At 44.8% G+C, this 15,995-nt stretch overlaps 1 protein-coding gene across 2 annotated transcripts in view; it reads left to right on the top strand.

The window, feature by feature from the left end:
• CRY2 (cryptochrome circadian regulator 2) overlaps positions 1–9,133 on the top strand; it is a 53,321-nt gene extending 44,188 nt beyond the window's left edge. Inside the window, exons 11-12 of one of the 2 annotated variants that reach the window (XM_088461496.1) lie at positions 1,788–1,856; positions 7,941–9,133. In XM_088461496.1, the coding sequence (XP_088317622.1) occupies positions 1,788–1,856; positions 7,941–7,978 (107 nt within the window). In that variant the 3' untranslated portion in view covers positions 7,979–9,133. Of the gene's footprint in view, positions 1–1,787; positions 1,942–7,940 lie in introns of both variants that reach the window. The other variant, XM_088461495.1, reaches the window with a different exon arrangement.
• The last annotated feature ends 6,862 nt before the right edge of the window (positions 9,134–15,995 follow it).

Here is a 15,995-nt window from a genome sequence, read left to right as displayed (position 1 = left end):
AGTTCTACATCAATCAGGAACTTGCGGTGCCAGCTTTTCAGTCTCCTGATCTTACAGCTGGTGAGGCTTCGTTGGACGTTGTCCGTGCTCTCAGACTTTGTTGACAGGCTCCTTCTATTAGAAGGTCCGATTCTTTGTTTGTCCTCTTTGGTTTTCATAAGAGGGGTTGGCCTGCCAACAAACAAACTGTTGCACGTTGGCTTTGTTCTGTTACTTGTGAGGCTTATATACAGGAAGGTTTACCTGTTCCGGCCTCTGTTAAGGCTCATTCCACTTGGTCTGTGGGTCCTTCTTGGGCTGCTAGACGTGGTGGCTCCGCTGTTCAGCTGTGCAAGGCAGCCACTTGGTCTTCAATTCAGATGTTTTTGAGGTTTTATGCGTTTGACACCTTTGCCTCTCAGGATGCATCCTTTGGGCGCAGGATTCTCCTTTCTGCACAGGAGCGTCCCCGCCCTTAGTTGAACTGCTTTGGGACATCCCCAAGGTCAACCCTGTGGACCCCCTATGGACCCTGAAGTAGAAAACAAGAGATATGGTAAGAACTTACCTTTTGTTATGTTTCTACGAAGTCCATAGGGTCCACAGGGCACCCGCCCTGACGCACCTGGCTTCAAATGGGCTGTGTGACTGGTCACCGATTTTTTTTTTTCAGTCTCCCATTTCTGTGAGTATGGTTTCTTGTGTGTTCCAGTCTTCCTTCTCTCTGTTTAGTCTCCTCCTCCTCCGGCCTTGGCTGCTTACCAACTGAGGTGCCTGTGGCTCGGGGGCGGAGTATATAGGAGGACGGACCCAGGTGCATCCTGGGAGCAGTGAAAGCTTTAACTGCGTGGTGCCCGTGGATCCAGATCCAGCTATACCTCCAAGGTCAACCCTGTGGACCCTATGGATTTCGTAGAAACAGATAACAAAGGTAAGTTCTTACCATATCTCTTGTTTTTTTAGTATATATCATTATTTGATACGTGTGTTTGTGTATATATGTTACAGCGTATTTATGTCAGTGTAGTTATGTATAAGGCACAATACACAAGCCCCATCCTCTGCCACAGTTGTATCATCTGCCCCACGCAGTAAGACATTGATGGCCTTAATTGATAATGGACGGCTAGGACTTTTACTCCCGCTGTAACATTACAGGTTGTTTCTGCATATTCTGTTCCCTGCACCCTGACCTTCCATAACCTGTATAAAGGGCCTTATGCAATAAAAGACTTTAAATATGATGGCTGAACTGAGGTCCAATTTTAAGACACTATTAACCTCGCCTCTATGCAAGTATTTGTTTCCTGACCTGAGATTTTGCTAATTTATAAACTTCTATCAAATATTTTGCTAACCGTGATGGCATTAGAAGATGTTCTAAACGAGGAATGAATGGGTTGTTCTTCGCAGTGCTTGTATATTTGCAGCAAACTGTTAAGTGGGATTCCTATCATAGAGGTCACTTTTACTGAATAACCTCCCGAAACACCACCTATTCTCTAATTAGCAGGGTTCCTGCATTGCCTTATAACTGGGACTGTCGCTGCTGCGCTGTCTCCATAGCGGGAGAGATCCAATGCCAACAGCAAGTCGTTCAATTAAAAAGTACTCTTTGGCGAATTAACTTGATCAGTTAAATTTACTGTCTATTTCTGCTATACGATCCTGTGAACTTGTGCAAAGAGGTTGAAGAACGGGCATAGTCAAACCAATAGTGTTGACATTTGTCTGCAAAGTCGCTTTAAGTTATGTCGGACAAGTTTTATAGTCTGTAATAACGTTTTAATCTGGTCTCTTCCCTGCAGCTCCTAAACTGTCTCGGTGTGTTCCCGGCTCTCCCAAACGTAAGCACGAAGAATCGGACGAGGAGTCATGTAAGCAAGCCAGGCTGCAGGGTGCTGCAGTAATAACTGCTAACCATTTCTGAGTACAGAGTCTGCATCTGGCGCCCTCGCCCAGGTCAGGAACAAAGACAGAACTTGTACCCACCATACAAGCTCATGTCTAGAGCAGTATAGAAGTCCTTTTATTTTTCTAGGTGATGGTATTATACAGAGTGTATAAACTCCTCAAAATAGTATACACAGAGTGAGTTCTGATGCCATGTCGTCAGTATTCATTAGAAAAATCTGTATATTACAAGGGATAAATAACATATTCTAATACGCTTTACATTTAGACGTCAATAATTCAATTACCCACAAATTACTTGCAGCCGTGGGTAAGCTTGGTTATATGCGCCCCTTATGATATCTCCCAGACTTGCAGATTTTTGTTCAGGCCACAAGGGGCTTGAGATGCGGCTAATTCTCCAGTCCAGCACCAACGTTCTGATAGTTCAGCTGCTATAGGGGTCTATTTACAAAGCCTTGGATGGAGATAAAGTCCCAGCCGATTCGCTCCTAACTGCCATGTCACAGGCTGGTTTTGAAAAATGACAGTTAGGAGCAGATTGGTTGAGACTTTCTCAGTTCACTTTATCTACATCCAAGTCTTAGTAGATGGACCCCATAGTCTGACTAGTGTTGGTATTCACATCAGGTTTTATGGACTATTTATTTCCGCAGTACCGTATTATATATACAGCGGGTAAGTAATTGAACACACCAACATTTTTCTCAGTAATTATATTTGTAACTGGGATATTGTAATGAAATGTTCACCAAATGTCAGTAACAACCCATGCAATCCACACATGCAAATAAATCACACTATAGATGTCCATACATTAAGTTATATGTAATAATGTGAAATGACACAGGGAAGAAGTATTGAACACGTGAAGAAAGGGAGGTGCAAGAAGGCATGGAAAGCCAAGACACCAGCTGAAATCTATCAGTAATTAGAAAGCAATCCTTCCCCTTGTCAGTGCAAATTAATATTAGCTGGTTCAGTTCCAACTGATGGCCTATTAAAAGGTGTCTCATTACCAAGGTGTCACACAAGAACCATCTACTGATGGGCAAAAACAAAGCTCTCTCCAGACCTTCGCAACCTTATTGTTGCAAAACCTACTGATGACATTGGTTATAGAAGGATTTCTAAACTTCTCAATGTTCCAGTGAGCACTGTTGGGGCCATAATCTGGAAGTGGAAAGAACATCATTTCACCATAAACTGGCCACGACCAGGTGCTCCTCGCAAGATTTCTGACAGATTAGTGAAAAGAATTATCAAGAGAGTTGTCAAAGAGCCAAGGACCACTTGTGGAGAGCTTCAGAAAGACCTGGAATTAGCAGGTACAATTGTTTCAAAGTAAACAATAAGTAATGCACTCAACCATCATGGCCTGTATGCACGCTCACCACGCAAGACTACATTGCTGAAGAAAAAGCATGTTGAAGCTTGGTTAAAGTTTTCTGCACAACATTTGGACAAGCCTGTGAAATACTGTGAGAATATAGTCTGGTCAGATGAGACCAAAATTGAACTCTTTGGATGCCATAATACACACCATGTTTGGAGGAGAAATGGCACTACACATCACCCCAAAAACACCAAACCAACACTGAAGTTTGGAGTTGAAAACATCATGGTGAGGGGCTGTTTTTCAGCATACGGTACTGGCATACTTCATTTCATTGAAGGAAGGATGAATGGAAAAAATGTACTGAGACATTCTTGATAAAAATCTGCTGCCATCTACCAGGATGTTGAAGATGAAACGAGGGTGGACATTTCAGCAAGACAATTATCCCAAACACACAGCCAAGGACACACTGAATTGGTTTCAGAGAAAGAGAAAATACAGCTGCTAGAATGGCCCAGCCAATCACCTGACTTGAATCCAATTGAAAATCTATGGAAAGAACTAAAGATCTATAGAAGAAGCCACGGAACCTTCAAGAGTTGAAGACTGCGTAGAAGAATGGGCCAAAATCCCACCTGAGCAATGCATGCGACTAGTTTCTCCATACAGGAGGCGTCTTGAAGCTGTGATTACCAACAAAGGCTTTTGTACGAAGTATTAAATACATTTCAGTAAGCGTGTTCAATACTTTTACCCTGTGTTATTTCACATTATTACCCATAACTTAATGCAGTAGCGGCTTTACCGCTAGGCACCCCAGGCGGCCGCTTAGGACCCGGCGGGTCCCAGGGGGCCCGTCAACAGGTGCATTGATTGGAGAGCATTTATATTTCCGGCGGTAACCTGAGCTCCGCCAAAAATGTCCAAGCGCTGGGCTGGCTGAGTCCCGGGAAGCTGTCAGTGATGACAGCTGCCGGGTGCCAGCTCCAGCGCAGCACGCGCCGGCCTGCATCTTCCTCCCACAGTCTGTGCCTTGTGCGTGAGATCCGCCATGACGCACCTGCGTATGACGTCACACGCACGGTGAGAGGAGCCAGGATGCGTGCAGAGGAGTGAGCTGCTCTCTGCTGACCCCTGCTGAGGTATGTATCTCTGGTGCCTGCCTGCAGTGTTTAATGTAATGTACCAGCCGGGGGGGGAGGAGGGGGGACTGGGGGCATACACTATCATCTTGTAGCAATCCTCAGGGCCAGGCTCAGACAAGGGGGGGGGTGGGTACACATTATCACATTGTCTGAGCCAGGCCCTGGAGATTGCTACAAACGGAGGGGGGCACACATTATCACATTTTCTGAGTCTGGGCCTGAGGATTGCTACAAAGAGGGGGGGGGGGTTCTGGGGGCACACACTATCACGAATTAAAATATAGTGCTATGAATATTTTGAGAAGGGGGGCCCCATGAGGTCTAAATCCGCCTCTGACTTAATGTATGGACATCTATGGTGTGATTTATTTGCATGCGTGGATTGCATGGGTTGTTGGTGACATTTGGTGACAATGTCATTACAGTAGCCCCATTACAAATATATTTACTGAGAAAATTGTTGTGTTCAATACCTACTTTACGTGCTGTATGTGTACTGTATATGTATATAAGAGTTTGCAGAAGGGATTGCTGTATAGCAGATATGGTGCCAAGCAAAATAAATATTTAAATTAGAAGTTCATTGTGTCATAACAGCTTAGCAGAAGTGATATATGCCAAGTAATTGAAAATACTTAGCACATGTATTATACTTGTAATGGCAAGTCCATTTTAAAAGTGTGTGATAAACTACTGTCAGAAATGACACTGACCAGATTTGTAGGAACAGCAGGCAGGCGCTGCTCTTACATACTGTGCACAGCAGAGGGCAGCACTATGACACAAATATTCTGACCTATGGTATAGTAGGGGAACATTCTATTACAACTACAGGTAGGAACCAGTCTGATGAAAATGAATTGAATTATTTGTTTTGCCCCTCCCACTCACCAGCTGTTGCCAGGTTGCAGCCGCAGGTTGGGCAGTGCTGGCAGCGGTGTGAGATTTCAGCACATCGGGGCAGATGTACTAAGCTCTGAAAAGTGATAAATTGAAGAGTGATAAACTACCAGCCACTCAGCTCCTAACTGTCATTTTTTCAAACACAGCCTGTAACTTGAAAGTTAGGAGCTGAGTGGCTGGTAGTTTATCACTTTCCAGAGCTTGGTACATCTCCCTCAGGGTGTTGTACCAATCCGCCCAGGTTATACAGCCCTTTCCTCATCCAGCTTGTCTGCACTGGCTGGGGGTTACTGCGATTTTCATTTAGGGTCTGTGTGTTGTGCCCACCGCTAGTATAGACTACAAGTCTAATGGTGCGTACACACGGTACGATCAGTCAGAGATAACGATATCGATGACTGATCGTCCTGCACCTTCGTGGTGTGCTGGATGATCGCAACCGTTCATCCAGCACACCACCAACCCACCGATGACTGGCAATTTGATCGCAGTTCCCTATGTAATCTGGTCGACCAGGTTGCCTGCATGCACTGGTGATGGTCGATATAGTTATCGTCCATAGGTGCCCGCGCATCGCTGGTGGTTTGTGGGTTGGTAGGCACCAAAAAATTTAGAAATGCACGATATCGTTATCGTTCATATCGTTCATATCGTGCATTTTTTATTTTTAACCTGTGCTAGAAGTCTAGCACTCCCTACAGGCGGTGGGTGGTGCTGCAGCCTGTATGTGTGGTTTTTTTTTTTTCATGCCTGGTTTAACACCGCTCTGCTTTGAAGTACAGTAGTCAGGTATTCGCTAGCAAACCCTAGAATTGTAATTGGGTAGGTTAGAACATAGCAACCCACTGTTTTCTACATGAACTAAGTGCATGGTGGAATAAAATATACCTAATATAAGAAATGTTTGACAATGTGGTTTTTTTCAGTAAGCCTCTTCATTTACTACAATGTGCTCTTATAGATTCTTTAGTGAAAGTGTTTTGTAATGCCAAATAAGTGTACCACTCATGTTTATTTGGCCACCTGGTGGCATTAACAATAATAATGAACTAATACAGATTTGTCCTCATACATCATTGGTGTCGTCGCGCCAAACAGCCCCTCTCGGCGCGCCAGGTTCTGCACTACTCTGCTAACGCTAGGACGCACCAGGAGACTGCGCTGATTAATCTGATATGTGACACTTCTATATCTATCTGAGTGCGACTGAGTCTCTGAATCTGTATACGAAGTGCTAGGACGCAGCGGCCGCGGCTTTTTTTCACGCCAGGTTCCGTTGTGCTTTGTATAGAGATACACAAGTGTCGCATATCACATTAATCAGCACCGTCTCCTGTTGCATCCTGGTACATTGTATTGTGACTAAGACGCATGTCCTCGCACCACGCGGCGTATTGAGGCCAGATGTATGAGGACACATCTGTAGTTCAATTTAACCCACTGGAGCAAAAAATCGCCTGTCATTAGCACCACGCCGGGATTAGAACGTGTGGAAGCCGGTGGTTGGGATATAGACCGTCTGCTTCCAAACTACATCCCCTCCTGGCAGGGTTAGGTTACCAACAACTGTCGGTAAGTATCCTGACCCTACCGCTATCCCTTCGTCCTCCCCCCCCCACCCCCCCTAGTGCCTAGCCCAAACCTCCCACCTAGTGCCTAAACCTCTGCCTACCCCCACTACTTTCCGTCATGTTGCCGGCACTGGGATTCTAACTGGTGTCGGGTTTCTGGTGCCGGCATCCCGCCAGCTGGCATTTCAACTACATTCCTGCCTAGCACCCTGGTAATGTACATGTAATAGGTATGTGGTCTGCCTCTGTGTAGGCTGTGACTGCTACCTCTGTGCCTACTCTTGTTTGTATCTTGATCCTCTCCTCAGTGATGTCACATACTATTGTATCATGAGAGAGGATGATCACCCCTCACTAAGATTGATAGAAGAGCCCTGGGAGTTATAAAAATAGTGTGGGAAAGGGAAGAGAAATAATGGCACATGTGCTGATTGGTGAGTACTTAAAGGACAATGCCCTATTTAATGTGCCATTAATATATGCCCTCACCTACAGCAGATAAGGGAGACCATTCCCCCAGCTTCAGAGCCACCCATAGCTCTCAGTAACGCTTTATAAAATAGACTACCAACCCCCTATTTAAAAACTACAATAAAGATGGTTGTCTCTTAAGATCACCTTCACAAAAATGTTATGTCTATGTTATACAGGGGCCCATACATCTGCCACAGATTGCCGCAATTCCCTGTTCTGCCAACGTCTGGCCCGGGGATTGGGCATATTCAACATGTTGAAGAATGTCCATTCTCCGATCCCGACCAGAAATGGTTGGAATTGGCAAGTCGGGGATTTTTAACCTGTTGAATTTCCCAGATTCGCCAATGGATCGGCGGTTTTGGTCGGCGTCTGGGGTAATTGTGGCTTAGGTGTAAGGGGGCCCTTTAATACCTCTTTGTTTGTTTTTATGCAAAGATATCTTAATATTTATATTAGTCCTACACAAAGGCAATGAGAAACCTATGGGTACTGTAGCGTTAAGCATTCTATTTTGGCTTAGGAAAGTTTGTGGCCCCTGATTTGTAGATGTGATGAGTTTTGTATGAAGAGCTGATAACCTGATCCACGGTCTCCTCTTCTCTCTCCTGACAGACAGTGCATGCTGCATATTACAGAAGATGACATTCTAGCGTCCACTTGCCCGGTCTAATGCTCCTGAGCGGTGTTACTGGGTCTGCAATAAAATCCGCTGAATGTTGAAACTTGTGATTGAAGCAATGAGTTAACAAGCCTACAGACTAGGACAATGATTTGTAAATCTTCATGTATAGAAGCTTATAGAAATGTTCCGCCTCTCACCTCAGCCATAACAGTAAACTTCAGTGCCCAGTATAGTGTATTAATTACAGTGCACTCTCATTTGGCTTCAACACCTGGGTGGTCCAAGCACGTAAGGGTCAATCCCATTTTGCACCATGAAATTTGCATACATTGCGTGAATGTGCACCCCCCCAAGAAATGTGAGATCCAGTTAAAAAAGACGACTCACGGTACTCGCAGTGAGGTTGTGCGACTTTTCTACCAAAAGGAACATGGGCGAAGGGCATGGAAATGTGGGGAAACCACCCTGGACCAGGTTTTTTTTTTTTTTTAAAGTGTTTTTCCAGCCTTGGTCAGAAAGCATTAATACATGGTTGATCAAGGTTTCTAACACATAAAAATGTTTTGCAGTATTAATCTAATATGCAGGATTCATTTTTTTGTTGTATTTTTTTTTTTTATTAAAACAAAATGCAAAAAAAACTCCCAACTGATTTAAACAAAAAAACAGGTATAAACTGAAACCCTGACCTGGACCCCCATAAAAGAGGAAACTGAGATAGCAGGACCATAAAGAAGGCTGTTAGTGGTTTTACTGAAACTGGAGGTTCTTAAAAGGTGTCAAATGGATGATTTTTGCAATTCTTATTAATTGTGGAAATATGATGAGCAACAAGTGTTTTTCAGCATATGAAGTCTTTACCGCAATTTGGGGGACAAAAAAAAAATGTATGTAATGGGATTTTATGCAAGTCTGTAAAAAGTCCAAAAATACAGTTTCCATCAATGCACCACCTCCATGTACCTGTCCCCCATCATGTACACCTCCATGTACCTGTCCCCTGTCATGTACACCTCCATGTACCTGTCCCCTGTCATGTACACCTCCATGTACCGGCCCCACATCATGTACACCTCCATGTACCGGCCCCACATCATGTACACCTTCACGTACCTGTCCCCCATCATGTACACCTCCACGTACCTGTCCCCCATCATTTATCCCATTATTGAGCTTTTTTTTTTTTAAAAAATAAAAAATACAAAATCACTTGCAACACTGATATGTCTTTATTGGCTAATTTATGCTATTTAATCCCCTCCAAGTGTATTATTAGTCATTGGGAGGGGTGTTCCAGAGGTTCTACACTGTGTCCTGATATTTTATCTTACAGTAAAGATTTTTCACTTGCTCAGGGGACAGCGCATGAAAGTATGCTAATTTCCTCAGAAACTGCAACGCGGGTTTGGAATTGGATTGCAAATGAAATTTGCGGCAAGGGTTCGCCATGAGAGCGGCTTGCAGGACCCAACTCGCACCTAATTGGATTGATCCCAAAAAAATATCCACATGCCATTGGATAACTTTACAATGTATGTCGGTTGGCTGATCACGGTGCAGATAAAGGGATAGTATACAACTGTATATACTTCTGGGAACCTGTACATATGGCACTTGGTGAAATAAACAAATCTGAGATTGTATAACATATATGACTTGCATAAGATTAAGCAAGTATTTATCATATTTCATGATAACTTTGCCACTAGGTGGCATGGTAGCCCAAAGTCTGCTTAAGAAGCGCTGTTCTCTGTATAACCTTTATGATGAAGTCAATTTTAAATCTAGTTCACTGTTGATGTCTGCCAATCCCCTAGTCGCCCAACAGGTCATGTTTTCAGTCCATCTATTTTGTTTGGTCAGTAATTATCCCACCGATTCTACAGACTGAAATCCTAAAAACATGACCTAAACAAAATAAATGATGTAAACTATTATAGTATTATATAGAGCACAAAGATCCATGTTCTATTGGATATTGGTTCTGCACCCACGGTGGGGTGGGGTGGGGGATCAGAATAAAATAATACATATAAAACTGTACATACTGTAGAACATTCATTTATGGGTTTATATTTACCCAATGGCGTCAAGAAAGATATTGGACCTGGCTGAGCTCGGTGGAGGGTCGTGTCCTTTCATGAATAGGTAGATGGATGTCGCTGACGGGGGCGTGGCCACCATATATTGGATGAATGGCCGTCCCTCTATTACAAGCCCATGACATTGCATAAAGCTATTCTACTGGTAACTATATAGGGGGCTGCCTATAAGAGTTCTAATTTATTTTCTAAACATTGCTAGAATAACATCTCTTGTACTTACATGTAGAACAGTTTTCTTAGGTGCAGTTGCATTATTTAAAAAATCATTTAACATCTCAACTTATTTTTATTGGACACACTTGCATTGTGCTTTTTATAATTGGCAATTATATAATTGTCCTACCTCTTTTATATGTATCGAATTATAGATGAGTTTTTAGTTATTAGCTAAACCTCTTGGTGTCATCTGCCTCTCATGGCAAAGTTTGCCTTTGTTAAACCATAACCAGTAGGTAAAGGGGAGTGGCTACAGGTATATTGGGTGTGGCCAGGCCAGTTTGCATACAGTACATCACCTGTTTTTGGCAGTCAACAACGTACAAGCCTAATGTCTAAAGGGAACACACATGATTCAAAAAAAATTTAAAATAAATTAAAGTTCTATGCCAGAGGTTCCCAAACGCGGTCCTCAAGGCCCCCCCAACAGTTCAGGCTTTAAGGTGCGTACACACGGTACGATATCACTTGTGGTTCCATATAAATAAATGATATCTATTAACGATATAGTTCATTTTTATGCAGTAAACGACCAACGATGCGCGTTCCCGCATGAACGATAACGACAGTGCCGGATTCAGGCTTGTGGGGGCCCCGGGGCAACTAAATTTCGGGGGCCCCCACCAATAAAATTGACAAAGATCCCCCTGCCACTATTATGCCCCTGCATAATAGTAGTAATAATACAGATATGGACATACCAGAGATGGTACTTCGGGGAGCAGTAGGGCCAGTGAGGAGGGTGGTCTTTAGGCAGCAATGTGCCACCTTGCTGTTCCAAGTTGCCGGAACCCCTCATCACAACTGATTCTGCAATAGGCAGGGGGAGGGCCAAGAACCGGGCACCAGTGTGCTACCTTTTCAGGACCCTGGTCTGGTGGTCCCGGTCTTCATTCTCCTGGAGCCGCTGTCACCACTCACCGGCTGTTCACAGACGAGCAGCAGCCTGTGGTGGGAGAGCAGATAGCAAGGCAAGGGAACCGAGCACCTATCACATCCATCCCGGCTGAGCCTCGGAGGTAGAGGAGAGGGCTTTTGCAGTCAGAGAGACTGCAACGTTGCAGTCAGACTGCAACGCCGCTGAGAGGCAGGAGCTTGGCAGGCCTGGGAGGGTGCATTATGACCAGGTAGGAGCAATATGTGGGGGCTCCTGGACGACCGCCCCGTCCGCCCTGCCTATAATCTGGCCCTGGATAACGATATCTATGATCGTCCGTAAATGTAGCCCAATTTGCACGATATCGTCAACTTTGCCTGTTCAGAGATGTGGCAGGAGGACTTCTAAGAAAGATATCTTTCAAGTCTTTGGTGGTACAGATCGTACCATGTGTATGGCGCACATCCACATGCCGACTACGGAAAGACCAGTACGATTGCGACATCGTACCATCGTTCACACATCCCCTGCAGTGCCTACACTGATCGATCAGTCATTCAGTGTGGACACCCTCCATCATCCCCGAATCTGTCGTTATTGGCAGATTGACCAGCATGTTTGAGCGATGATTTATGCCGGAAACTACCAGTGGGAGTGCGCATGGCTGGTAGTTTCTGCCATTTGCATGCCAGATTTGTGCCCGATTTAATGAGATTATCGATGTCATTATCGTTCAGTCGCTCCGTTTAATCGGGTAGTGGATGTGCGCCGATATCCATGCTTGAGCACAGCTGGTTAAATCAAATTGAGCCACTAATTAAGTCACCTGTGGTCAAGCATTGAAATCTGTTATGGTGCCTTGGGAACCTCTGTGCTATGCAATGTGTTCATTTTGATTCATGGACCCTGAAACACTGTACGCCATGTTCTGCCTACATATATCTACATCTATTCTAGACTTTATGCGCGTCCTGGGAGGGGCTTCACGGAGACTTTTATTTCAGCAGCGGAGGGGTTAATATTACCTAGTATAGCAGCAGAAGGCGGCTGAGGGGAGGTCAGTAATTTTGCATATGTGTATATTCTACACAGGCTGTATGTAAATATAATGCTGTTTGTATGATAAATGTATTTTAAGCATCCTTCTGGCGCCTCTTGTGTTTTTGTTTTTTTTTCGCTGTGATTTCTGCAATGGAAAATGTAAATGGGGGACTGACAGAAAGGTGTGAGGGAAACCAGGCCATTAAACTAATGGTCTGAGACCTGCTATGCTCAGCGGTGTTCACCTGTGAAAAGAGTGGTGTTAAATATAAACCAAAAGAATAATAGGTTAAATTTGCAAGATGAGTCTGCCTGTCCCTCACTCTGCAAATCCTCTCCACAATTGCCGTCGCAAGACCTTCGCGGCACATGAGCAGACCACCGATAATCGCTCAACTGCGGGAACGTAGGCATAGCATTCATCTCTATCAAGCCTATACTTAACAGCCTTGTCTGTGTATATTCATGAAAGCCAGTGGTTCTCAACTCCAACCCTCATGGTCCCCCAACAGGTCATGTTTTCTGGCTATTTTAAGTTGAGACCTACTGATGTAAACTAATCTTGCTTGCCAGAAACTCATTACAAGATGTTGGACAAGTGATGTCACTCTTCGCTTTGTATGTAGGGAAGTATGTGACCTGGTCTTATGCTTCCTAATATCTCAAACAAGTCCTTGAGAAATTGAATTTTCAATGTCCTTTTGTGAAAAAAAAAAAAAATCACGAAGTTTGCACTCCCCTTAATAAATGGTGCTAATGCAAATGAACACTCAACAGCTGTATTGTGGTGGCAGAGACCAATGACCTCATTCAGAGCCGGTCGCACAGAGCGTGCGGTCGGTCTGAATGACGGGAGGACGTCTTGAATTTTCAAGACGTCCTCCTTTGCGGTGATAAGGCTGTGGGTTAACACCCACAGCCTTACGACCGCCTAAGGTGATTGTCGCGATGGTCAAGACCATCGCGACCATCGGGGCTTACGACGAGACCCTAGGGTAGGGTCTCCCTTGTCGTAAGCCCCGGAGAGCTTTTGGCTCTGTCTGAGCCGGAAGCTCTCCACTGACATCACTAGTGATGTCAGTGGGGCCGCCCCCAAACGGTAGGCGTTCCCATGGGAATGCCTCCGTTTGGGCTGCCACCCCCCCCGGCCCGCCTTCCAAATGGGGCGAGCTGTCAATCAACATCGACAGCTCGCCCCCTTTGGATCGAGACCCGCTACGACCGGCGCTGTCGGTCGTAGCGGGTCTCGCACGTGCGCGCGCCGTCGTGCGCATGCTCTGTGGGGGGCCATGGACCCGGTCCGAGCGCATCGGCACTAACGACCGGGTCTGAATGACCCCCCAAGTGTAGCACAGTACACACTTTTTCAGTTGTATATTGATCTGGGTACACACTGGACGATATGTTGTCCGATCCCGTGGATTGGGACGATTTATCGGCCACATTGTCTACTGTGTACCCACTATGCGCACTCCCGCAGGTCATTCATCAGAACGATATATCAGGCGGTCGTTCACCAGATCGTGCTGTGTGTACCGATCGACTGATATATTGTTAATCGGGCGTCGCGTTGGCAGGTCTCAAAGTGTGTTTTACTCTTTGACCGGGCAGCACTGCTTGTGTAGGAGGTATTGGTGGTGTCCTTAGATCATAGATTTAGAGATGAGCTCATTCTGTATTAGGTGGACGAGTGTTCATCGTGGCAATAGACTCTATCTGGTATGAAGATCTGGGGGGTACCAGAGATCTTATTGCGAGTAGTCGAATGAATGCTTCTAAGAGGGAAACTGCTGGTGCAACAGGAAAAGGGGGAACAGTGGAATTTGGAAATGAATTGCAATGAAGTTAAATGACTGCATGAGTGTGGCAGTGATGGGGATAGGTCGGGATGTGGAGGTGATTCGATGCCAGGGATACTATCCAATATGACACTTTGGGGAGTCCTGTATCGCTGTATTATTCTGGCTTAGGAAGTGTGGTATTCTCACATACCAATGCGATCTGAAAGCATTTATTTACAGCTGCTGTGTCGGGTCTTTTGCTATGCTGCAATCCAAGGTTCGTTGAAGGTAAGCAGTCGGGGTGCCAGCTATATGTAAACCTGGGTACACTGTACATGATTTGTCGTGCAATCAAGATGCTTGCGACCACTCTGTACAACCATTGTGTGTGTGTGTGTACCCGCATTTCATCATTTGATGAATTGTGTGGTCGCATTGTCCCATCTGATGTGCTGCGTGGACGTGCTATATCGATACATTTGTATCGGCCTGTAGCAGGATCGTTAGTGTGTACCCAGCTTTAGCAGCAGGTCCCCAGCTATACCACAAATAGTGGGGTTCTCGAGAGAACAACATTTTTTCTATGGTGGGTGTGCGGTGTTATCTTTAAAGAGAAGTCATGGATCCATTTCCCATGTTCCTAGATGCTTAGAATGCTAATCATATTTTTTTTTTAAATTAGAAAACACAAACGTGTCCATACATACCCTAACCTGCTATGATCAAATCACTGGTTGCTGTACAGTTTACAGGGGTTTTGTAATATTTCATTGTTGTGATCTGCTAATTTACAGAGACTGTCCCATGTTTTCAAGATTTTCCACTGGTAAGGTTTTATCCTGAAAAAAATAATAACTTTGATACTTGTTAATTATAAGGGCACTTTTTTCACTTGAACCAACAGAACTGCAGTTGCTGTGACTCATTCTAATGTACTGTACCCTCTTCTCTCGGGTATCTCCTGACACGACTACCCCTCCTCTCCCTCAGCCTGGAGACAGATTACCAGCTATTTAAAAGACATAAATTGGCAACAGGTTGAGTACAATACCATACCTCCCAACATTGGGCCATTCTTAAGTGGGCAATGGTGTGACTGCATCATAGTGGGCATGCCATATCCCCATTTTATTACTTTTGAGGCATCTGCCTCTGTTGTGTATGGCACTGAAATTTCTCCCAACCCCCTGGAATGGAGACCTTTGGGAGGTATAGAGTGCTGAACTAAACAGGCACTGAGATTACCAAATTACTGAGATTACCAAATCCAGGTTTCAGCCTTAGGCCGTCTACAGACTTGTCTGGTATCGGCATGACAAATCGTGCATATTTATTAGTGTGTACGCACTATTGCGCGCTCCCGCGGGTCGTATATGACTTCTTCCGATCGGCTGTGCTGCATGGCCAACCGAAATATATTGCATGTGATTAGGTGCCAATCGTGTAGTGCAGGGATATTCAACATGCGGCCCTCCAGCTGCTGTGGAACTACAAATTGCAGCATGCCCTGTGGCAAAACTGTGTCAAGGCATGCTGGGATGTGTAGTTTCACAGCAGCTGGAGGGCCCCATGTTGAATTCCCCTGGTGTAGTGTGCACGGACGACCAGGTGATATGTCTGTCTGATTATACCAATTTTGATGTCGTATGTTGCCAGTAATCTTTGTAGTGTGTACGGGAGCAGCGATAAATCGTATATGATCAAACGATACAATATATCATTCGGTCGTATACGATATTGGACAGTGTGTACGCTCGATATCTTATGTTCTGGCATCAAGAGAAATTGGATGTAAAATCGGTCCAATTACAAGTCGTTCAGGTGTGTACCCACCCTTAGAGAGAAAGATACAGGTCAGAGGAGCACATTGTTGCTATTCTGGGCTCAGGTGTGTTTGCAATATGCCCCTGCACGGCTGCTTCGTCTTGTCAGGTGGCACTCATATAATTAACAAGTAGCATATCTTAGTATATTGACCAACTATGCAGTATATTTTTCTTATCCTCTATTTAAGATCTATGTATT

The sequence above is a fragment of the Taudactylus pleione genome, unplaced genomic scaffold (assembly GCF_031769625.1).
Source record: "Taudactylus pleione unplaced genomic scaffold, aTauple2 ptg001060l, whole genome shotgun sequence".
In the NCBI taxonomy this organism is placed as follows: domain Eukaryota; kingdom Metazoa; phylum Chordata; class Amphibia; order Anura; family Myobatrachidae; genus Taudactylus; species Taudactylus pleione.
The sequence above is the reverse complement of the archived record's forward strand: the minus strand, read 5'-3'. Positions and strand labels throughout refer to the sequence as shown.